At 39.6% G+C, this 24,334-nt stretch overlaps 1 protein-coding gene across 2 annotated transcripts in view; it reads left to right on the forward strand.

Annotated features, from left to right (window-relative positions):
• Window positions 1–24,334, forward strand: part of CUNH1orf21 (chromosome unknown C1orf21 homolog) — a 253,360-nt gene that overhangs the window by 202,930 nt on the left and 26,096 nt on the right. The window contains exons 4-5 of one of the 2 annotated variants that reach the window (XM_017848107.1): window positions 11,989–12,065; window positions 20,310–20,370. In XM_017848107.1, the coding sequence (XP_017703596.1) occupies window positions 11,989–12,065; window positions 20,310–20,370 (138 nt within the window). Of the gene's footprint in view, window positions 1–11,988; window positions 12,066–20,309; window positions 20,371–24,334 lie in introns of those variants that run through there. The other variant, XM_017848108.1, reaches the window with a different exon arrangement.

The following is a 24,334-nucleotide window of genomic DNA, read 5'->3' on the forward strand; positions in this document are numbered from 1 at the left end:
GATGCTCCCCTTCCTGTGTCCAAGTCATCTCATTGTTCAGTTCCCACCTATGAGTGAGAACATGAGGTATTTGGTTTTCTGTTCTTGCGATAGTTTGCTGAGAATGATGGTTTCCAGCTGCATCTGTGTCCCTACAAACGACCTGAACTCATCCTTTTATATGGCTGCATAGTATTCCATGGTGTATATGTGCCACATTTTTTTTTTTTGTTTTTTTAACATATTAGCTGAATAAAAATGGGTGCCCTTTAAAGATTGTTTGTTTGTTTGTTTGTTTTTGAGACAGAGTCACTCCATTGCCCAGGCTGGAGTGCAGTGGCACCATCTTGGCTCATTGCAACCTCCACCTCCTGGGTTCAAACAATTCTTGTGCCTCAGCCTCCTGAGTAGCTGGGACTACAGGAGTGCACCACCATGCCTGGCTAATTTTTTCTTTTCTTTTCTTTTCTTTTTTTTTTTTTTTTTTACTAGAGATGGGGTTTCACCATGTTGGCCAGGCTGGTCTCAAACTCCTGGCCTCAAGTGATCTGCCTGCCTCAGCCTCCCGAAGTGCCGGCATTATAGGCATGAACTACTGCACCTGAGCTAAAGATTTTTTTTTTTTTAAATATAAGCTGGGTGTTTGTTTGTTTGTTTGTTTTCAAGAGACAAGGTCTCACCATGTTGCCCAGTCTGGTCTTGAACTCCTGAGCTCAAGCAATCCTCCCACCTCAGCATCTCATCAATATTTTCTTTTTTTTTTCTTTTTTTAATTTTTTTTTTTTTTAAGACAGAGTTTCGCTCTTGTCACCTAGGCTGGAGTGCAGTGGCATGATCTCGGCTCACTGCAGCCTCCACCTCCAGAATTCAAGTGATTCTCCTGCCTCAGTCTCCCGAGTAGCTGGGATTTCAGGCACTTGCCACCACATCCAGCTAATTTTTGTATTTTTAGTAGAGGCGGGGTTTCACCATGTTGGTCAGGCTGGTCTCAAACTCCTGACCTCATGATCCACCTGCCTCGGCCTGCCAAAGTGCTGGGATTACAGGCATGAGCCACTGTGCCCAGCCCAAGATTTTCTTAAAATAGAGATTACTCCTTGTGTGAAAGATTTTTTAAGATTAGGAAACAAAAAGTCAGAAGGAGCCAAATCAAGACTGTATGGTGGATGCCTAATGATTTCCCATCAAAACCCTTGCAAAATTGCCCTTGCTTGATGAGGAGAATGAGCAGGGGCCTTGTCATGGTGGAGAAGGACTTTCTAGTGAAGCTTTCTGGGGCATTTTTCTCCAAAAGCATTGGCTAACTTTCTCAAAACACTCTCCTAATAATCAGGTGTTATCATTCTGTGGCCTTCCAGAAAGTCAACAAGCAAAATGTCTTGAACATCCCTAAAACTTTTTGCCATGACCTTAACTCTTGACTGGTTCACTTTTGCTTTATGTAGACCACTTCCTCCTCTTAGTAGCCATCACTTTGATTGTGCTTTGTCTTCAGGACTGTACTGGTAAAACCATGTTTCATCTCCTGTTACAATCCTTTGAGGAAATGGGGATCAGGTTCTTGATCCTACTTATTTAAAGTTTTCATTGAGAGCTCTGCTCTTGCCTGTAGCTAATCTGGGTGCAACAGTTTTGGCACCCATCGAATGGAAAGTCTACTCAACTTGAATTTTTCAGTCAGACTTACATAAGCTGAACCAATTGAGATGTCTATGATGTTGACTATTGTTTCTGCTGTTAATCATTGGTCCTCCTCAAATAGGACATGAACAAGATTGATTTTTTCCTTGCAAATTGATGTGGATGGGCTGCCCCTGTGGGCTTCATCTTCAACATCATCTCATCCCTTCTTAATATGAATTATCCACTTGTAAGCTACTGATTTCTTTGGGGCATTGTCCCCATAAACTTTTCATCAAGCATCAATTATTTCACCATTCTTCCACTTATGCTTCACCATAAATTTGTTGTTTGTTCTTGCTTCAGTTTTAGTAAAATTCATATTGCTCTGATGGGGCTGTTTTCAAACTGATATCTTATCCTTTTTAGTGCCTTGAACTTAGATTCTGTTCAAACGTGTTATAACTAGTCAGTATGAATTAATCTTGGTGGAAAAAAATTTGAAATCCATGCATAATTTTTTCATAATACACATTTTCCATGAACTTTTTTGAAAACCCCTTTTTTTTTCCACTCTCTTGAATTTAGATGTGGTCCTGCGACCTGCTTTGGCCAAGTAAGTAGGAACATGTAACCTTTGCTGAACTCCAGCCATGGTGATTATAAAAGCACCTGTTGACATGGGGCCTCCATTAACCCAAGTCGCTGAGTGGTTATATTAAGCAGAGCCATCCTGCAGCCTGTGCTGGTCGTGTAGCGTGTGCAGGAGATAAATAATTAATATTGGCTGGGCACTGTGGCTCATGCCTGTAATCCCAGCACTTTGGGAGGCCAAGGCAGGTGGATCACCTGAGGTTGGGAGTTCCAGATCTCCTGACCAATATGGTGAAACCCCATCTCTACTAATAATACAAAAATTAGCCAGGCATGGTGGCATGCGCCTGTAATCCAAGCCACTCAGGAGGAGGCTGAGGCAGGAGAATCGCTTGAACCTGGGAGGCGGAGGTTGCAGTGAGCCGAGATCATGCCACTGCACTCCAGCCTGAGTGACAGAGGGAGACCCTGTATCCAAACAATAATAATAATAATAATACTGAGGGTCATTTTTTACTATAGCATAACCTACCCTATCCTGACTGATAAAAACACTCTGGATAAAAATTGAATGTGGTTCTTCCAAGTTCGTTGATTTTCTGTGTGTGTACCTAATACTTTTTTGAAAACTTGGAGATATATTATCTTTTGAAACAGCCTTATGTTATCATTCCCAGTGGAATTTATATCATATCTTGTTTATTTTAATTTTTGACATAGTGACTTAATGACTTTTAAAAAATTTGTTGGTATGCAATTAAATCTGTTCTGAGCAATTTTTTACAACTCTGTTTACTTTCTTAAGATTGTAAATGTTTGCAGTCTACCTTGAAAAGCAACTTTGTGAAAAATGCTAGGTGCTTTAAAACTGATTTGCCCCACTTCATGTTTGTTTGATATAAAATGAGATACATGACTATATTTTAATCTATAGAAAAATGACTTCCAAAAGGCTGAGACTTTACATGCTGATTTTATTACTACTAAATAATTGTAACAAAAAACTAATAACTCCAGTAATCTCTGTGGACAGGTAATTGTAATGGAAGTGTTGACTTTAGGTAGTTGTATTGATAATGGTGGCTCGAGTTAATAGTTGAATCTGGCAGCTTGGCCCTTTTCGTTTGTAAACATCCCAAAATTCTGAGAGTCAAGGTGGCTTCTCTGATCACCATCATTCAGAAGACAAGATAAAATTCCTTTGTATTTGAAGGAAACAGTGTCCTATCTCATGTTAATACTGCTTGAGAAATCAAGTATAAGACATCAAATGGGATTGTTTTCTTAGAGATTACATCCTATGGGTCACTCCCCCAAAGCTAGAATTATTATTTATTTTATAGCCAAATTTTTAAAATGTGTACTTCCCCACAAATCTCTTGCTTATAGTTGTCAAAGTATTTTTTCTAGTTATCATGTGCTTCTGAAATGCAGTTGTGCAAATGTACACACATGTGCTCACAGTCTGTGGGCAGGACACACCCTTTGAGAGTCCCAATTTAGTTCTTTTGTGCCTCCTCTCTGTGTAGGGCACTCATTAGCCGTCCCAGGAGCCGATACTCTAATCCTCACTACTTTTCTCTAGGCCTCCAGCATCCATCTGGCCCCTGAGATTTCTCTGTAAGACAAACTTCCTATTGCTGGACCCAGAAATGGAAAATCAGATTCCTCTCCACATTATCGATTCAGAACCAATTTGCAAAGGGAACCTTACAGGACAACAGCTTTCTTAGACTAAGTGGGATAAAAAAGGTAAAGAAGTGATAGGAGAAAAGCAGTTCCATTCGTTTGCAGGTAGTGCTTTCAATCGGCATCCTGAACATGGGTGTCGTTCCCTTCAGAACTAAGAAAGTGAGGTTTGAGGGAATTTCTTTTGGGTTTTTCTTTTCTTTTTTTTTTTTTTTTTTTTTTTTTTTTTTGAGATGGAGTCTCGCTCTGTCGCCTGGGCTGGAGTGCAGTGGCCGGATCTCAGCTCACTGCAAGCTCTGCCTCCCAGTTTCAAGAGATTCTCCTATCTCAGCAACCCGAGTAGCTGGGATTACAGGAACACGCCACCACGCCTGGCTGATTTTTGTATTTTTAGCAGAGATGGGGTTTCACCATGTTGGCCAGGCTGGTCTCAAACTCCTGACCTCAGGTGATCCACCCGCCTCGGCCTCCCAAAGTGCTGGGATTACAGGCATGAGCCACTGTGCCCGGGCAGTAATGTTTTAAAGAAGATCCTCTTGGTATTCTCACTTTCCCTTTGGGAGATACCAAAGGGAATAAGGGATTGGGAAGCTCGTGACGACAGCATAAGTACAGTGAGTTTGACTGTCTTCAGCATCAGAGAAACTAAGAAGAGAGTGATCAGTTTACTCTAGACACTGACAAGTATATTCTATTCATAAATAAAATTACTCCAAGCAAAGGAAAAACTTGTTTGATTTGCTGTTTAAATAAATCTGTCACTACCTGACAGCAGTTTGCAAACATTTTTGAGAAATGGATGTTTTTCCCAACTGATGGAGCCCCTAAATATTAATAATAAAAAAGTTAAAAGACTTTGCTGGTCTGGTGGGTCTCCCTGTCGACCCTGAGGCAGCTTCACAGAGCCCCAAGGCTTAGGTTGAAAGCTGGAGCCATAGAGAGCCAAATGGGGAAATACTAAGTGTAAAGGATCTTTCCTCTGAAATAGAAGTTCTCAAACTTTTTTCAGTGAAGAATAACCTAAGACTGTTGAAATACAGATTCCTGGGCTTCACTTCCACAGACTCCCACTTGAGATGTCTTGAGTGGGGCCTGGGAAACTCTATTTTAACACACATCCCAGATGATTCTGATTCAAATGTGGATGGCTGATGAAAAACGAACTGCCTGTGGAGAGCCTGTCAAAAGCGTTTATCTTAGTCACAGTTGGTCTCAGTTTATTTTAAGGAGAGTACTTAGTTCACAAGTGTCAAAAACCATCAAAATCGTTTTTTCTTGCTAAGGGAAACAATGTCTTAGTTACTTCATCTGTCATCTCGCAATTTAATTCTCTTTTCTTATTTCTGGAGCACCTCAGGTATTGCCTGGCTCTCAGCCCCCTCTGCTGGGTCTGCTCCATCTGAGCTGCTTCTGATAGTGAACCACGTGTCTCACTGCTCCCACCACTTTCTCCTTCCAGCCCTGTTGGTTTGTTGTCTTCTTCTTCCTCTTCTTCTTTTCTTCTTCTTCTTCTTCTTCTTCTTCTTCTTCTTCTTCTTCTTCTTCTTCTTCTTCTTTCTTCTTTCTTCTTTCTTCTTTCTTCTTCTTTCTTCCTCCCCCCCTCCTCCTCCTCCTCCTTCTTCTTCTTCTTCCTTCTTCTTCCTTCCTCTTCCTTCCTCTTCCTCTTCCTCTTCTTCTTCCTCTTCCTCTTCCTCTTCCTCTTCCTCTTCTTCCTCTTCTTCTTCACAGGTCTCTTTAAACCTACCCTTTCCCAACAAACAAATCCCAAAGTAGAAGTTAAATGTTTATAAACAAATGTAAAACGGACTTCTTTATGCAAATGCAGCCAACCAGTAAGTATACACATGCTCCCAAGGCAAATTTTCTGGAGGATACACAATATAACAAGCTTTAAAAAATCATGTTTTTCAAATAAATAAAGCCCACAATGAGATCCCACTACACACTACCTAGAATGACAATAGTTGAAAAGACAATGCCAAGTGTTGGTGGTGCAGATGTGGAGAAACGACAGCCATTGTGCATTGTTGATGGGAATATAAAATGGTGCAGCCACCTTGGAAAACAGTCTGGAATGTCTTCAATAATGAAACATAAACCTACTATGTAATCTAGCAGTTCTACTCCTAAGAATCTACCTTAGAGAATTGAAAACATGTCTGCAAAAAGACTTCTATCCGAATGTTCATAACATTGCTATTCATAATAACCACAAACTGAACACAGTATCAGTGTCCATCAAGGGATGGGGAGATGAACAAAATGTGGTGTATCCATACATTGGAATATTATTTAGCAATGAAAATAAAATACTATTATATGCTACAGTTTGGATGAATCTCAAAAACATTATGCCAAGTGAAAATGCTAGGCAAAAGGCTAAATATTGTGTGATTTCATGATATGAATCTAGGAAAGGCAAATTTCTAGAGACTGAAAGCAGATCTGTGGTTGCCCAGCATTATGAATGAGAGCAGAAATGACCTGTAAATGGTGATAAAGAAGCTTTCTGGGATGATGGCACTATGTTGAAACTGGATTGTGGTGATGACTGCATAGCTCTATAAATTTACTAAAATCATTTAATCATATAGTTATAGTGGGGGAATTTTATAGAATGTAAATTTTACCCCATCAGGCTGTTAAATATTTGTTTTTAAAAATAAGGCACGTAGCATAATTAAATAATTAATAGTTCTTTTCTATGCAAAAGAAATAGAGAGGTGCTATGGTCAAAGTGTAGTCTGGGGGTCCCTGAGACTTTCTCAGGGAGTCCTTGAAGCCATTTTCCTAATGATACTAAGAGGCTATTTGCCTTTTTCATGGTGTTAACATACGCACTGATGCTGCAATGGCAACAGTAAGGTAAACTCACCTTAAACAGTAAGGTAAACTTAGCCTAAACCAAGGCATTGGCATCAAACCTTATTAGTAGTCATTGTATTCTCCACCACTATTTTCACTTAAGAATGCCCTCAATGAAGCTGTAAAAATTATTTAGTTTTATAAAATGTTGTGGCTTGTATGCATACCTTTATTTAACTTTTATTTTCAGTTCAGGGGTACACATGCAGGTTTGTTATATAGGTAAATGCATGTCATAGGGGTTTGTTGTACAGATTAGTTCGTCACCCAGGTATTAAGCCTAATACCCATTAGTTACTTTTCCTGATCCTCTCCCACCTCCCACCTTCCACCCTCTAATAGGTCCCAGTGTGTGATGTTCCCCTCTACGTGTCCATGTGTTCTCATTATTTAGCTCCCACTTATAATTGAGAACATGTGATATTTGGTTTTTGTTCCTCTGTTAGTTTGCTAAGGATAATGGCCTCCAGTTCCATCCATGTTCCTGCAAAGGACATGACCTCATTCTTTTTTATGGCTACATGGTACTCCATGGTGTGTATGTACATTTTCTTTATTCAGTCTACCACTGATGGGCATTTGGGTTGATTCCATGTCTTTGCTATTATGAGTAGTGCTGCAATGCACATGTGCATGCATGTGTCTTTATGATAGAACGATTTATGTTCCTTTGGGTATATAATCAGTAATGGGATGATGGGGTCAAATGGTAGTTCTGTTTTTAGATCTTTGAGGAATCGCCACACCGTCTTTCACAATGGTTGAATTAATTTACACTCCCACCAACAGTGTGTAAGTGCTCCTTTTTCTCCACAACCTCAATAGCATCTGTTGTTTTTCACCTTTTTAATAGCCATTCTGACTGATATGAGATGGTATCTCATTGTAGTTTTGATTTGCATTTCTCTAATGATCAGTGATGTTAAGCTTTTTTTCATGTGATTGTTGGCTGCATGTCTGTCTTCTTTTGAGAAGTGTTTGTTCATGTCTTTTGTCCACTTTTAATGGGGTTGTTTGGGGGTTTTTTTCTTGTAAATTTGTTTACGTTCCTTATTGATGCTGGATATTAGACCTTGTCAAATGCATAGTGTGCAAGATTTTTCTCCCATTCTGTAGGTTGTCTGTTCACTCTGATGATAGTTTTTTGTTTTTTGTTTCATTTTGTTTCACTGAGCAGAAGCTCTTTAGTTTAATTAGATCCCGTTTGTCAATTTTTGCTCCTGTTGCAGTTGTTTTTGGTGTCTTTGTCATGAAATCTTTGTCCATTCCTGTGTCGAGAATGCTATTGCCTAGGTTGTCTTCCAGGATTTTTATAGTTTTGGGTTTGACATTTAAGTCTTTAATCCATCTTGAGTTCATTTTTGTATATCGCGTAAGGAAGGGGTCCAGTTTCAAGCTTCTGCATATGGTTAGCCCGTTATTCCAGCACCATTTATTGAATAGGGAATCCTGTCCTCATTGCTTGTTATTGTCAGGTTTGTCAAAGATCAGATAGTTGTAGGTGTGCAGCCTTATTTCTGGGTATTTTGTTCCATTGGTCTATGTGTCTGTTTTGTACCAGTACCATGCTGTTTTGGTTGCTATAGTCCTGTAGCATAGAGTTGGGTAGCGTGATGCCTCCAGCTTTGTTCTTTTTCCTTAGGATAGCCTTGGCTATTTGGACCTTTTTTTTTGTTCCATATGAATTTTAAAATAGTTTTTTTTTAGTTCTGTGAAGACATTGGTAGCTTAATAGAAATAGCATTGAATCTATAAATTGCTTTGGGTAGTATGGCCTTTTTAACAATATTGATTCTTCCTATCCATAAGCGTGGAATGTTTTTTCCACTTGTATTATCTCTCATTTCTTTGAGCAGTGTTTTGTAGTTCTCGTAGAGATCTTTCGCCTCCCTGCTTACCTGTATTCCTAGGTATTGTGTGTGTGTGTGTGTGTGTGTGTGTGTGTGTGTGTGTGTGTGTGTGTGGTGAATGGGACTGCATTCCTAGTAGCTTTTGGCATGACTGTTGTTGGTGTATAGGAGTGCTAGTGATTTTTGGGTTTTTTTATGTTTTTTTTTTTTTTTTTTTTTTTTGAGACAGAGTCTTGCTCTGTTGCCCAGGCTGGAGTGCAGGTCATGATCGATTCTCCTGCCTTAGCCTCCCGAGTACCTGGGATTACAGGCACATGTCACCATGCCTGGCTAATTTTTTATATTTTTGTAGAGACGGGGTTTTACCCTGTTGGCCAGACTGGTCTAGAGCTCCCTTATCTCACATAATCTGCCTGCCTCGGCCTCCCAAAGTGCTAGGATTACAAGCATGAGCCACTGTGCCCGGCCACGGTTTACATTGATTTTGTACATTGATTTTGTATCCTGAGACTTTGGATGCATAGCTTTTTAATAGCCTGTGTGATGAAATGGGAAGTATGCATAAAGCATTTCTTCTGCATGTCCAAGTTAGATGGTTATCATGGAGAAAAGCACCTCCGTAGTCTATTGAGTTGAAAGCTGAACTAGGAATTGTTTTTTATGGGACATCATCTCTATTTTAAAAATATGGATCTCTGGCAGATAAATTATGGATATTCAGACCTGGTATTTGGTAAATCATTTTCTTAAAAAAGAATAAGAGAGCCTGACACTTCAAGAAAAATAACTGACAGTATCTCTTGCCATTGATAAAATTCAAACTTTAGGCAAAATCTGGAAGTTTGGAAAACTTACATTCACTACCATGAGCTTGACAGCTTCCGTCAATGGTTTTCTGATGAGATTGATGGTGATTTTAACAAATGGCATTTTTTTATGTTGTACAATGAAATGTGTCAAACTTTGGAGATAGGTAAAAGGGTCTTGATAGGTAAAAGGCAGTCAGATTATGTGAGGTAAGGGAACTCTAGACCAGCCTGGCCAACATGGTGAAACCCCATCTCTACAAAAATATAAAAATTAGCCAGGCATGGTGACATTTGCCTGTAAAAAGTTTGAGAAATGCTGGCCTAGTAGCGAATAGCATGGAGTTTGGGGCCACACTGCTTGGGTTCAAATCCCCGTGCTACTGCTTATTACTTGTATGGTCTCAGGTAAGTGCTTCACCTCTGTATGCCTCAGCTTCCTCATCTGTAAAATGGGGATAATAATGGAACCCATCTGTGAGAGGTATTATAGGCATAAAAATGAGTTAATATGTAGAAATATTTGTGAATGTTAAAATGAATTAATATGTGTAAGTGCTTAGAATAATGCCTGACTTACAGTAAGTGCTCAGTGAGTGGTTATTATTGGTCTTGGTGAGTGAAAATTTGTGAAACTGAGCGAACACATTGTAAATACATAGTGGAAGGAAGTTTCTTTTGAAATTATATGGGAAATCCAAAACTGCTTTTCTTCCTGTTGCCTCTGTCTCACTTTTGGCCCTGGAAGTATACTCCTGGGAGTGATGTGTTACTGAGGGCCGGCTTGTTCTCAGTCCTGCTTGTCCATTGAGCCTCTGTTGTTTGGGGAGATTGTTCCTTACTTAGCAACCACAGAATGGGCTTTTAAGAAAGACTTGCTGAGGCAACATAATTTTCAAGGGTACAGTTAAATAAATGGAATATAAATAGTATACCACTGTATATCCTTTGGATTTTCAGAATTAGAAGTCACTTTACTGCCTCAGCAATGTGCATTTCTTTTAAGCTCAAAGAGTTGTGGAAATTATGTGAAAGAGAAAGAGGGTAAGGTCTTGTTCATTTTCAGTGTTTAATCTAAGACAACCTAAGATTTAAAGGAGAAAAGGACCAACTTGGAAAGAACCTATGTCTTCAGTCCTACAAAGAGACTGCATTTGAGCTATTTTTACCTCTAAATTTTAAAAACAAGTGAATGACTTGCTGACATCATTCATTCATTCATTCACCAGTATTTGCTGAGTGCCTCCCATGAAGTGCGAGGCCTCTTACCCCATGTGGTAAAGAAAGGACATGGGCCCTGACCTTCTGATGTGAGTGCATTCAGGTTTTCTAATTTCTCCCACCTGCTGTGTAAAAGATTAGGAGTGTTCATCTGCCATTCCCTGACGTACGTCAATAGACCGAACAATATGTTTTATCCTTTTTAGATGTTCATGAAAACATTCTGAAGTTAGTATAAGGTAAAGAAGGTAAGACAGACTGCAAGAAATTTATGATTGTTTCTTTCCTAAAAGAACACAAACAAAATCACAGGAGTACTGATGATAGGCACATAAGCTCATGTTTGATGGTTAATAACAAACAACCAGAATGTGTAAGTCATTGGAGTTTCACTGACTTAGGTGGCTTCTGCTGTGCTAGGAGAAATAGGACCTCAAAAAGAGCTCATTTGGGAACCATCTTTTTTATGTGTCATCCCACATCACTCTGCATGTGATGAGAATGTTGCATCGGCCCATGGCAGTTTTTATTCCTCACTCTAGACTTGGTCTTTAATTGTGGCCTTACGTCAAGTTCCTCAAGTGTATATAGTCACCTGTTACATAGGTTCAGAGTGGTCTTTCCTTTCATTTCAGGGGTATGTTTCGTGAGCAAATTATAAATTACCTTGAATATCTTTTTAAGATAATGTTGAAAAACACAGAGCAGTAGTATCATTGAGATCATGTCCTTACTGATATACTAGCATTTAAGATTTGAGAGTATTTCCTTCCCATGTGGCTAGTTATTGGGAATAAGATATTAGGTCGGGCTAAAAGCCAAAGAAGTGTTCCTTGAATACAGGCTAGGATTGAATTGCATTAACTCAACTGAATTCAATCTCAGCATTTGTTGTGGGTTTTAGTCATGTTCCTGTTCTGTCACAGCTAGGGCCTTCAGCAAACTTTACATCTCAGTAAATGCAGTTGTCTTTTACAAATAAATTGCTCGGAAGTCAGTTAACCTGAGCAAGTGAACAAAGGCTGTGATTGTATTGCTGCTGTTTTGTTTCTCTTGATACTAGATCTTCTGTTCTTTCATTCATTACTATTAGTGTTAAAGAATTAAATATTAACTGCACATTGTTTTCTAAACAGAGTGACAGTTGTTATAAAGCTAATTTCTCTTTTCATAGCAATGCTCCCTGTTTGGCAGGTTCTACCTGTTCTGTGTGTCATCTTTGCAAGGACTTTTTTGCCCTTGTGAGGTAACCAGCCATAGTACAGGGCCCAAACAGATTGAACGTTTCTGTGATAAAACTCATACGCTTGTTTAATTGTGGATTCTAATCCTGTCTTTTACATGTGTGTGTTTATGTGTTTCAGGAAAAAAGTGCCAGCTCAAATGTAAGACTTAAAACTAATAAAGAGGTTCCGGGATTAGTTCATCAACCCAGAGCAAAGTAAGTTCTAGTTTCTGTTTTCCTTATGTAGTCGGCCTTCCATATCCATGGATTCTGCATCTATGGATTCAACTAACCATAGATCAAAATATGCAAAATTAGTAATTCTACAAAGTTCCAAAAAACAAAATTTGAACTTGCCGCACACCAAGTACTATGTTGAATTCATGTGAATGAAGTGATGTGTAGGCACTTCATTAGTTATTATAAGTAATCTAGAGATGATTTAGAGTATATGGGAGGATGTGTGGGGGTTATGCAAATACTGTACCATTTTATATCAGGGATTTGAGCATCTGCAGATTTTGGTATCTGCAGGGAGGTTGTGGAACCAATCCCCCACAGATACCAAGGGACAACTGCATTGTTTTTAAAGCTAAAATGTGTTCAGAGTGAATTCCATTTTGCCTACCATATAATCAAGATCTAATATAAAGCTTTAGTAATTGAGAAAGTGTGGGTTGGTGTAACAGAACAGAATAAAGAAAACAGACCTACAACACATGACAAAGCTGACTTTGTAGGTCAGTTAGAAGAAAACAGAGAAGACTATCACTATGACCATGAGGTAGGGAAGAATTTTGAATAAGACACAAAGGATGTAGTTCTTAAAGAAAATCATTAATTAATATGACTGTATTAAAATTAAGAAGCTCTTAAAGGCAAAACCCAAATGTCCATTGAAAATATAATGGGTAACTAAACTGTGGCATCTAAACTGCGGGAATACTATAAATCAGTGAAAATGAGTGACTATAGGTACACACATCATGATGGAGGAATCTTGTAAGGATGAGGCAGTAGAGTAAGCAGTGGTACATGTCTACATATGGTTTCATTCACATGAAGTCAAAAAAGCAGAACTAAGGCATATATTGTCTATTAGTATATGGTAAAACAATAAAGATATATAAGGAAATGAAAGGACATTAAATTCAGAATATTAGTTGTTTCTGACCAAATGGAAGACAATGGAACGAGAGGCTCTATTTCTTAATCTGGCTGGTAATTACATGAACGTTCAATTGTTATTTTGCAAAAAAAAAAAAAAAAAAAATGTACAGATAATATTATATGTCTTCTGTGTGTTAGGTGTATCACAACTGGAAAGTTTAAAAGAAAAGAAAAAAAATTAACTTGAAGAAAAAGATTATATCACATGAAGATCTGTAGAGTACCTAATACATTTTCCCACTTATAGTAGAAACTTGAAAATATGATTGTTGATTACCAACAGATGACTATCCCTAAATGTTTCATTTAAAAGGTCATTGCACGTTCAAAAGTTAAAAAACAATAACGAGTAGTTTTCTAGATTGTTCTAGAAGTGACTCTAACCTTAATGATAAAATGTACTTTGTATGACTTTGAAGCTGTCCTCTCCTTCAAAGAGGCTGTGTTGTGCCAGAGGCTACAAATCTGTTGGTGTTTCACCTAAATGGAGACAAATTTCTTTTTTTTTTTTTTTTTTTTTTTTTTTTTTTNTCTGAGCAGAGGTCAGTAATTTTGGAGACAGCACCTCGGCCTGAAAGTGACAGATGTCTTTGTTGTTGCTGAGTGTGGGCCAGGCGTGAGGTTTGTGAACGGGGGATGAGGAACAGAGCGGGACCGGAGTGTCTCATTTTTCCTCTTCTCGTTTCCCTGGGGAGTTATAAGTTAGACATTTATGCTGCTTCCTTTGTCTCCACCTACACTGGTTCAGCTCCTTTTGGCACAAAGATTCAACAAATTGAGGAATAACTTTTTTTTTTTTAATTTTTTTTTTTGAGACGGAGTCTCGTTCTGTCACCCAGGCTGGAGTGCAGTGGCCCGATCCCGGCTCCCTGCAAGCCCCACCTCCCGAGTTCATGCCATTCTCCTGCCTCCGCTTTCCGAGTAGCTGGGACTACAGACGTCCGCCACCTCGCCCGGCTAGCTTTTTGTATTTTTTTAGTAGAGACGGGGTTTCACCGTGTTAGACAGGATGGTCTCGATCTCCTGACCTTGTGATCCGCCCGTCTCGCCCTCCCAAAGTGCTGGGATTACAGGCTTGAGCCACCGCGCCCGGCCGACAAATTTCTTGAGAGTACCGATGACACTGGTACATTTGACACAGTCGCCCCTACCCCAAAATAAATTTGACTATTACATAAATGTATCAATAGCCCCATAAATCAAAATCATAAGCAGAAGAAGGTATGTTATCTCTGATTCTTCCAGAAAATTGTGACAAAAATTACCTAATACATAATCACTTTACCCTGGCTCAGTGTCTGTGGAATCACAGCAGCTATGGCCACTGTGGTGTCGCAGTTAGGAGACCTCAGGGGGTAGGTAATGGGCTCTGTCATTTAATTTTTACTTTCAAAGAAAACTGGACATGTTAAAATCCACTTACCATTTACAATGTCAGTGTAATGATGCGGCTGATGTTTTCACCCTCAGGTAAATGTTGTGCTATGGTCACAACCTCCGTAGCCCACCTCACTGCTGATCACTTTCATCTACTTTATCTGCCTTTGGGGACAGCAGATATTTGATAACACAGCCAAACCACCTTGTCATCCAGGATATCTGAAAAATGCTATTTTTAAATACCTCCCTTATCTCAGAGTTATAAAGAGAGATTGAACGGAGGAGAATTTCTCTTTTCTGTTTGAAAGAATACTTACTGGCCGGGCGCGGTGGCTCAAGCCTGTAATCCCAGCACTTTGGGAGGCCGAGACGGGCGGATCACGAGGTCAGGAGATCGAGACCATCCTGGCTAACACAGTGAAACCCCGTCTCTACTAAAAAAAATACAAAACCCTAGCCGGGCGTGGTGGCGGGTGCCTGTAGTCCCAGCTACTCGGGAGGCTGAGGCAGGAGAATGGTGGAAACCTGGGAGGCGGAGCTTGCAGTGAGCTGAGATCCGGCCACTGCACTCCAGCCTGGGCGACAGAGCGAGACTCCGTCTCAAAAAAAAAAAAAAAAAAAAAAAAAAAAAAAAAAAAAAAAAAGAAAGAATACTTACTTAACATTGACACCCTGAAGCAGCATGCTTCACAGACTGGCTAGTGCTGAAGCTTTCAGAGGAGAAAATTCTGTTTTCCCCACAGCAGTACGCTTGTGTGTGCCTGTGTGTGTGTGTGTGTACACACATTACATACATGTGTGTATGTATTTCAAACTGTGAATCAAAACATTGGATTCCTGGAATTCAATTAAGAAATCTTTCTGGAGGGAGGGCCAAGAGAAGAGTTTTACTTTTCCTACTTGCTGACATGCGGGATCAATTTACTATACTGATGCATAAAATAAGATGAGGCTTCTTTTTCCCCATGAGTGGAAGGACGGTCCCATACCATAAAGGTAGATCATCCTCATACCACCATTGAAGGCATGTCATCCTCATACCTTCATTTAATGCTTTAATTTGATATCAGTCAAGTGATCTACTGTCTTTGAGCTTCAGTTTTCTCAGAGAGAAATGGAAGTGAAAGATCCTGTCTTGTGGGGCTGGAGAACAAATGAAATAGGGTATGCCCACTGCTTGTGGCATTGTCTGGCACTTGGTAAAAATGCCTTAAATATTAGAAACAACCCAAATGCCTTTAACAGGAGTCTGCGTGAATGCACTACACTATAGTCACACAATGGGATATTAGTCAGCAGTTCAAACAGATGCACAGCAGCAGTGTACAATATTGGATGGGCCCTAGCTGTCTAATATTATAGGAAAAGAGTAAGTCCTGAAAGATTACATAGAACATGATGCACTCTATAAAGTTGAAAACAACTGAAATAGTCTGTCTTTTAAAGGCACACAAAGGGGTGCATTAAAACTATATAAAAGCAAAGTGAGGCAGTGATAGTTACATTGGGTTGTGGGAACACACACACGGATGGGAGCTCACATGGAGTCAGCTATGGGTGGTTGTCAAGGTCTTCGCTTTTGTTTTTTATTTTGGTTTCACAGGTGTTTATTACACTACTTTTAAAAAACAAAATAACGTAAATAAAAGTGGGCTGTGCATGAGCTACTAGTAGGGGTCTGTCACAGAATGAGGGTTAGGATGAATCTGCTTCTCTGAGGTCCAGTTGAAAATAATGATGATCATGAAGGAAAAACTGTGTTCAGGCCAAGATTTACCAGGGACCCACCTGGTAATTGCATTTCATTTTTGCAGGGGAGGCGGAACTTTACTCCGACCCTCTCAGGGTTTCTGGTTGGGCCTGAGAGTTAAATTGACATGAGACAGATTTAACAGGAGAAAAGATATCAATTTCTACATGTACATGGGAGCCCCTATAGAAAAATGAAGACCCAAGAAGTGACAAAACCCACATATTTGTATACTAGGTTGAATAAACAGAGATAGTTGTGGAAAAGCACCTGAAATATGTGGGGAGACTAAAGGAAGAAAAAAATTATTTTAACGAAGTCTCTTAGTACAGAATTGTCTTGGCCTTGACTCCCTGTCTCTGGTGATGAGAATGTTTCTTTCCTCCTGGTGTTTCTTTCCTCCTCCCTGATCGTATGGGAGTTTCATCTCCTACTTTCAGGAAGAAAAGAGGAGGTCAGAATTCCCTTCCTGCACCTGCTGTTTTCGGTTACCTTTAGCTCAAAATAGTCCTTATGCCAAAGTGGGCGTATTTTAGGGTGGCTTATTCTGCCATGCTTCACGGGTGAGGTATTAGGGAATTAGGACTTTGCCTCTTCATACTTTTGTGCTTAGCTTTTTATCATTTGTAGATTTTACTTTTTTAAGACACTAAAAGTGAAAGCCCCATATCTTTTAACTCTAAAGCCCATTTTGCCCATCATTCATTAATTTGTTTACTTTGCATTAAGATGCCATCATATTGTCATCCCTAGTCCCATGAAGCTGAGAAGTCTCAGGAAGAAGAGTGTTTGAGGGTGCAGAGTTAACTCACAAGAGCTTTGCCAGCACTAAGTGCCACAGGGAGTGCTCCAGTGGTGCATTGAGTTTTCCAAGGTTGAGTTTGAGTTACTAGAGAGAAATAGGGATTACTGAAATTGTTGAGCCTTACTGGTTAAGTCAGGTACCAATGTGCAGGCTTTTGTAAGTGAATGCTAATGAATCTTTTGTAAGTGAATCTTAGAATCAATTATTCATCCTTTATAAACTTAAGTCATAAACAATTCAGTGATCCCTTTCTAATATCTTGAAAAAAGATAGAAAAGCCAGTGAGCTCTTCCTCCTCATCTTCCCCACTCACAATCATCATCAAATTGTGCATCAGAAAGGATTTTAGAATCAAGTCGTTATGCCGGGACTGTTTTCCACAGTGCAGTTTGTACTCTTGAAGGTAAACACGTATTCATGCCACTGTGTGGATAAGTTTCTTCCACATGGGAAGAGGGGACCCATGTTTATCTAGACGGGAATCAGTTGATATGGGGAAATTTTTATTTCATCAGAATAAAAATTGTCTCATTGAAGAGATTTCTCTTCTTCTCTCTGAAACAATCCCATGGAGAACAGCAGAGTAAGGCCTCCTGCTTTCAGATGACACCATATCTGAGACGATGCACAGGTGACCCTTGTGGGCATTTGCTTCCCCGGCAATGTCTGACACACTTCCAGTGACAATGCAGGTTATCTAGAGGTGCCTGTCTGGTGCATCGGGCTTTGACAATAACAAAGCCTCACTTCCATTCAGTCTTTTCTAACACAACCCATGCACTGTACTTCAAGGTGTCAAGAGAGTGACTCAGTCTGGTGTGTGACTCTTCTTCATGAGTTATAAAATGTGGCAAAGGCAGGCAGGCATGTTCTAATGTTCTTAGACAAAAAAAAAAGTAGGAGCATTTCTATATTATGGGACGACACAAAACTGAAATCACTGAGAGTTTTGTGGTTGCTTTCCCGAAGCTAAGCATCCCGAGGTCCTTAGTCACCACTTTTGGTCTCAAGCCCCTGATAGGGATCCTGACCCTGTGATAAGGGCATTCTTGATCACAGAGGTGGCAGATACATTTGCAGAGTTACTTTTGTTTAAAAATGCCCCCTCTTATACCTCTCATGTGTATATATATGAGTACTGACCAAATGTCACAGTTTTCATGTTGTGGTATTTAAATAAAGGAGCTAATGGAAGTTAGTGACAATCATAGACAGTAGAAGGGACCTCAGTGACCAGCCCTGCTTTTATAGATGAGAACTCAGGCCCTGCACATCACCCATGCTGACAAACTCTGCTGCTTCAGCAAGGGGTCATGAATCACATGAACTTAAATAGGTGGACTCTGTCAATTAATTAAGAAATATTTTTTGCCCTCCTGCTATATTCAAGGCAATATATGCTAAAAACTCCAATCAGTGAGTTTCCACAATGAACGTCAAATCCTAAAAATGCCATTTTTTATGAGGTCTCTGGAATATTTTCTAGGGCAACATTTCTGGGGCAACATATACATATGGTGATCTATCCAGTTACCTATATTAAGAGAGAGAGAGAGATCTGGCTGGGCGCAGTGACTCATGCCTGTAATCCCAGCACTTTGGGAGGCCAAGGTGAGTGGATCACCTGAGGTCAGGTGTTCAAGACTAGCCTGGCCAACGTGATGACACCTCATCTCTACTAAAAATACAAAAAATTAGCTGGATGCAGTGGCTCACGCCCGTAGTTCCAACTACTCGGGAGTCTGAGGCAGGAGAATCGCTTGAACCCGGGAGGCGGAAGTTGCAGTGAGCCGGGATCGCACCACTGTACTCCAGCCTGGGGGAAAGTGTGAGACTCCATCTCAAAAAAAAGAGATGTTTATGAGAGAGATCCTCTATTACAAGAATATGAAATTTAGAAAGATTTGTATCCAACGTGGCTCAAATAAAAAATGTTTTGGTGCTTGAGACAGTGAAAACATGAGGAACCTGGGAAAACTCAGCTATGCAAACTGACTTTTCTGTCCAGGATCCTACAGAGAGGAGACAGTTTAATGTACTCTCATCATCCCAGATTTTGTTCTGCCATTCAAACCTGCAATAAGAGAGGGCGTGTTTCCCAAACAAAATGTTTGCCTTATTTGAATGATCAGATAAAGGGCAGTAAGATTACATGATATATGTGAAAGTGCTTTGTAAACCATGAAAGTTGATTAGGGGAATCAGATATATACATTGTTTTCCTTTGATAGCCGAGTTAATGTCATTGCTCACAGATTTTAATGTTGCTTTTATACAGAGGGGAGAACCTCCTCTGAGCTTCAGGCCCCATTGTCTGTCACAGGAGGCCTGGAGGGTTTCAAGTCACTCGTGCCCCTCCTTGTGGCCCCTAAAGGACAAGGCATAATGCTAAAGGGTACGTCTGATGGGCTCTTCGCCACACTTGGATATGAAGGGAAGAAGCCATTCCAGAGCTCACCCCTAACCCCCTTCCTCAGACAGGATAACCTGTAGGCACTGATAGTAACTAAAGGAAACTCTGTGTGATAACCTCTCTTATCCAGCATCCTTCACCTCCTTGGAACACCCACAGCTATCTGCTAGGTAGAAACAACTGTCGTTAAGACCATGGCCCATTAAGACTAAGTCCTGTACTGCCCCATGCCCTTCCCATCTGTAATTCATCCCTGCTCTCATTACCATCTTATTTTGTCCCCACCAGCCTTGTCAGCCGTGTCACTAAGAAGGCTGTTAAATGTCATAGGACAGGAAACACAGAGCAAGTGCTACTCAGACATGCATCCTCCCATGTTCCAGTGGAATTGTGTTTTCAGAGGTGTATCTGCTGCCACCAGTGCAGAACATGCTCAGGAGTAATATCAGGTCATCTGTATATCCTCAGCTTGTTTGCCACTGGCCCACACCCCTAGTCAGCTGGAGATCATGCTGATACTGACCACCTCTGTAAAATTATATTTCAATACAATAACTAGGATACATTTTATTTTTTATTCTTCTTTTCAGTGCAGTGTTGAAATATGCCATGTGTTGCTTGCTCATGCTTTTTTTAAAATCACAAATGTGTATCTGAAGAAAAAATTTGGCGTGTAGCTCCCAGTAATATTACTATAAATAGCATCTGTACATTGAAAGGAAATTGTCTTCCTTTAAGTCATAGGCACTGATAGACTATTATGAAATACGTTTGCAGGATTACTGTACTGTTTATCCTTAATGTAACTTCAGAGTTTTCAGTGGAAAAGTCTTCAATAAATAAATGTCTTCCCCAAAGTTGGGGAACTCAGTATTTTTCCTTTGAGGGGACCAGGTTTAGCAAAACACTAAAATATGCACTTAACTACCCTTTGTTTTTCAGCATGCACATCTCTGAAAGCCAACAAGAATTCTTCAGAATGCTGGATGAAAAAATTGAAAAGGTAAGAAGTGAAATAAATAACCTACATGTTTCAAGGGAAGTATAGTAATGGCTTCATATGTGAGGGCAATAACATTCTTGTTTCTATGTCATAAAGCTATTTTTGTGAAGGTTTGAGTGGAGAGTTAAATAAAAGTCACTGCCCTTCCAAAATAAAGTGCATGTAAGAATGTTTAATGTATAATAGAGATTCCCAGGATCCCGGACTGTCTTTGCTTATTAAAGTATGTAAAGTCAGTTGGAAATCCATAAGCAGTCTTTTTTCCTAGACCGAGCATTCTGACCACTGCATGTCATTTTGCACCCAGTGCCCTGCACTAACCTCCTACAGCAAGGGGGCCCATACCTATCGAGGTATGGGCTGAAACCTATCGAGGGCCTATGTGTGGCATTGCTCTGAATTCTTTGCAAGCCTGTTATACCTAATTCAGTTTATACTTATCTCAAGATAATGGTATTGTGACAGGTATTATCTACATTTTACAGAAGGAAACTGAGGCTCAGAATGCTTGAGTAATTTATTCAGATTTGCAAGACTAATAGTGGACAAGTTGAAATTCCAGCCCAGGTCTGTCTGACTCCAAAGCATTGTCTCCAAGTTGCTTCTCTGGTAGTGTGTGGGGATTTATATTGACAGTAAGATACAAAGTTACAAAGTTGATCTGTGTGGAAATTGAACCCACAGTTTTGATCTCAGTGTGCCATGTGCTAATCAATGGAATGAAGTATGGGATATGGTCATAATCAAGAGTTTATATACTTATAGAATTTAAATTTATCTCTTCAAAGGGGCGAATTTTAAATGTTAGAGTTACAAATCCGAGTATTATACTTTTTTTATTCTAAAGAAGAGTGAAATCCCAAGTTCAGAACATATCACACTATGGTTAAAGCATGACAGGCTGATTTTAACTTTGAAATCTTTCAGTTTTAATTTGTATTTCTTTTTACTTTGTGTCGCCCTTTTATTTTAGTGTTTATTTATGAATTTCTATGATGTATATCATTCAACGGAAGATAATGAAGGAGGTCTTAAATTCATTAGTATTATCTAGCACCAGATCCCACTTTGAGGTGGACCCGCTGAGAGAATAATTGTATAATCTTCTAAACCACCATTAAAAGACCAGTAAAGGTCACCAATGTGAAGAATAGAGATGGATAATGAATTAAAATGAGAGTTAAATCTATAATATTCCTCAGATATGCATAAATAAATATTTATTAAAGTATAGTAATTTTTTATTTTCAGTGAAATTGTGGCTTATGAATGACTTTTTAAGTTGGAAACTTCATCCAGGAACAGTTGCCAAGTTTCACATATTGGTTCAAAAGCTGTTCAATTTGTCAGTAACCTTTTTTAGTAAAGAGAAGCATAAAAAGAAATACAGGTTAAGTGTCCCTAAACTGAGATCCAAAATGTCCCAAAATCTGCAACTTTTTGAGTGCAGACATGATGCTCAGAGCATTTTGGATTTCTGGACTAGGGTTGTTCAACTGGTAAGTATATATAACACAAATATTCCAAAATTCGGAAACATTCAAAATTCAAAACACTTCTGGCCCCAGGCATTTCAGATAAGGAATATTCAACCTGTATTTTCTTCCCACTGGAATGATGAAGATCTTTTCTTCCTTTCTTTATTTGGACTTCCCCAACTAGCTTGTTGGCAAGAAAAAGATTTGCATAGTAGTTAGGAGTAGATGGTAAAACTTGAAACCTGAATTTTAAGTTATCTTTTTAAACAACACTTGCAAACACTTAAAATGATATAATCTATATTCAATGTGGGTTTTTTTTTTTTTTTTTTTTTTTTGAGACAAGGTCTCACTTTGTCACCCAGGCTGGAGTGCAGTGGTGCAGTCTCGGCTCACTGCAGCCTCTGCCTCCCAGGTTCAAACGATTCTCCTGCCTCAGCCTCCCAAATAGCTGGGATCACAGGTGTGTGTCACCATGCCCAGCTAATTTTTGTATTTTTAGTAGAAACAGGGTTTCCCTGTGTCAGCCAGGCTGGTCTCGAACTCCTGATGTCAGGTGATCCACCCGCCTCGGCCTCCCAAAGTGCTAGGATTATGGACGTTGAGCCACCGTGCCCGGCCCAGTGTGTTTTGGTAATTGAAATTCTATCTCCTTTTACTTGATGTTGAAGTTCATTGCTCCCACCTGAAATCTGAGATCCCCTTTTGCTTTTGTATCCATAATGTAGAGTATGATTGTACTACAACAAAAATGAAGTTGATAACTTGATCATTTATTGGATGGAAGCTTCCCTGGACAAAGGAGCATTAGTAGATTCAACATAAACACTGTTTCCACTATTGAATACATTTACATTTGAAGAAGAGCTCCTATCTCAGCCATGACATGTACCCAGCTGTAGATTCTTACAGGCAATTTTCTATCCTCTCTGAGCCATGCTTTCCTGCCTCTCCTCTCTTAAAGCTCATCCTTCCAAATATTTTGAATACGCTATCTTATGTGTCATTTAAACATTAAGCCTCCAAAAATTTAAATACTCCTCCTTAATATGTATGTTTGCTTAATGTAATCTTTGCCATAGTTTATATAACCAAAATTGAAAGCTGGATTCTTCCAAATTTCTTCCAGATTGTTTTCCTGGGCATTTACCATTGCTAAATATTTATGTGATCCAGGCTAGCATGAGGACAACCATAAATGCAAGTCAAATCTATTCAAATTTTACAGAGTTGTTTAAAAACAGAAAGAAGATTAAACTCACCTAGAGCTTCATGTTGAGAGATTGAGTCATGCTGAGAGACCTTGAGTTTTAAGATTTCATCTCCCAGAAATGTCCAGTAATTCTTTTTTTCTCCCTTAAATTAATGAGAAGCAAAATTGACTAAACCTGTGGAAATGTAAACGTGCCCTTCCTTGCTGCAGCCTTCACATTTATTGGATGTCTTTAGGGCATGGCTTGAATTTGCCTTCTAACCTAATTTGTCGTTGGATACCAAAAAACAAATTTCTGCTCTGTCTTCCTCAAAATAGATGTAAAAGCCCCATTAGTATATAGAAACAGGGACTGAAAGGTGGTTTCATATTTATAGTAAAACTTAATTTGCACATTTTGGACTACTCTAATTCAGAGATTGTCACAGTGCAGAGCTGCTGTTTACCTTTGCACCACAGTTGAACAAGTGGTTTTCTAAGAAGTTATGGTGACCAAAAAAAAGCAAGTAGCAAAAATGCAATTTAAAAAAATGATTCGGCCAGGCGCAGTGGCTCACGCCTGTAATCCCAGCACTTTGGGAGGCCAAGGCGGGCGGATAGCGAGGTCAGGAGTTTGAGACCAGCCTGGCCAACATGGTGAAACCTCATCTCTACTAAAAGTACAAAAATTAGCCAGGCGTGGTGGCACACTGAGGCAGGAAAATTGCTTGAACCCGGGAGGCGGAGCTTGCAGTGAGCCGAGATCACACCACTGCACTCCAGCCTGGGTGACAGAGCAAGACTCCGTCTCAAAAAAAAAAAAAAGATTCAGCACCTACTGAATACTATACTAAGCATTTTGCTAGTTACTCAGGATACAAAATTAGATAGGAATTATAGAGTACAATATAAATAGTAAACAGTCCCTTGCTTTGACAAGTTCAATTTTAAAAGTGAATTTTTTAAAAATCTAATTATTTTTCTGCTCAAGGAGTCCTTCACCCATCACTACCACCACCATCCTCACCCTCACCCTGCTGTTGTCACTGAGAGTGAGGTTCTCCTCCATGGAATGCAACTATTTGCCTTCTAAGCTGGTTCAGGGGTTGAAACTTCAGGTCCTTTAACCAGACATTTGGGACTTGGTACCATTTCACTATGCTGGTGGTAGGAGACCACAACACTCTGCTGCGACTGGAGATGACCAAGAGAGACAGATTGTCAGGAGAGCAGTGGAAGTTCAAAGAAGCTTGTCATCTGATTTACTTTTGCTTTTCCTTTTGGAGAGTAAAAA

This window comes from Rhinopithecus bieti, unplaced genomic scaffold (assembly GCF_001698545.2).
Source record: "Rhinopithecus bieti isolate Rb0 unplaced genomic scaffold, ASM169854v2 scaffold_27006, whole genome shotgun sequence".
Lineage (NCBI taxonomy): Eukaryota > Metazoa > Chordata > Mammalia > Primates > Cercopithecidae > Rhinopithecus > Rhinopithecus bieti.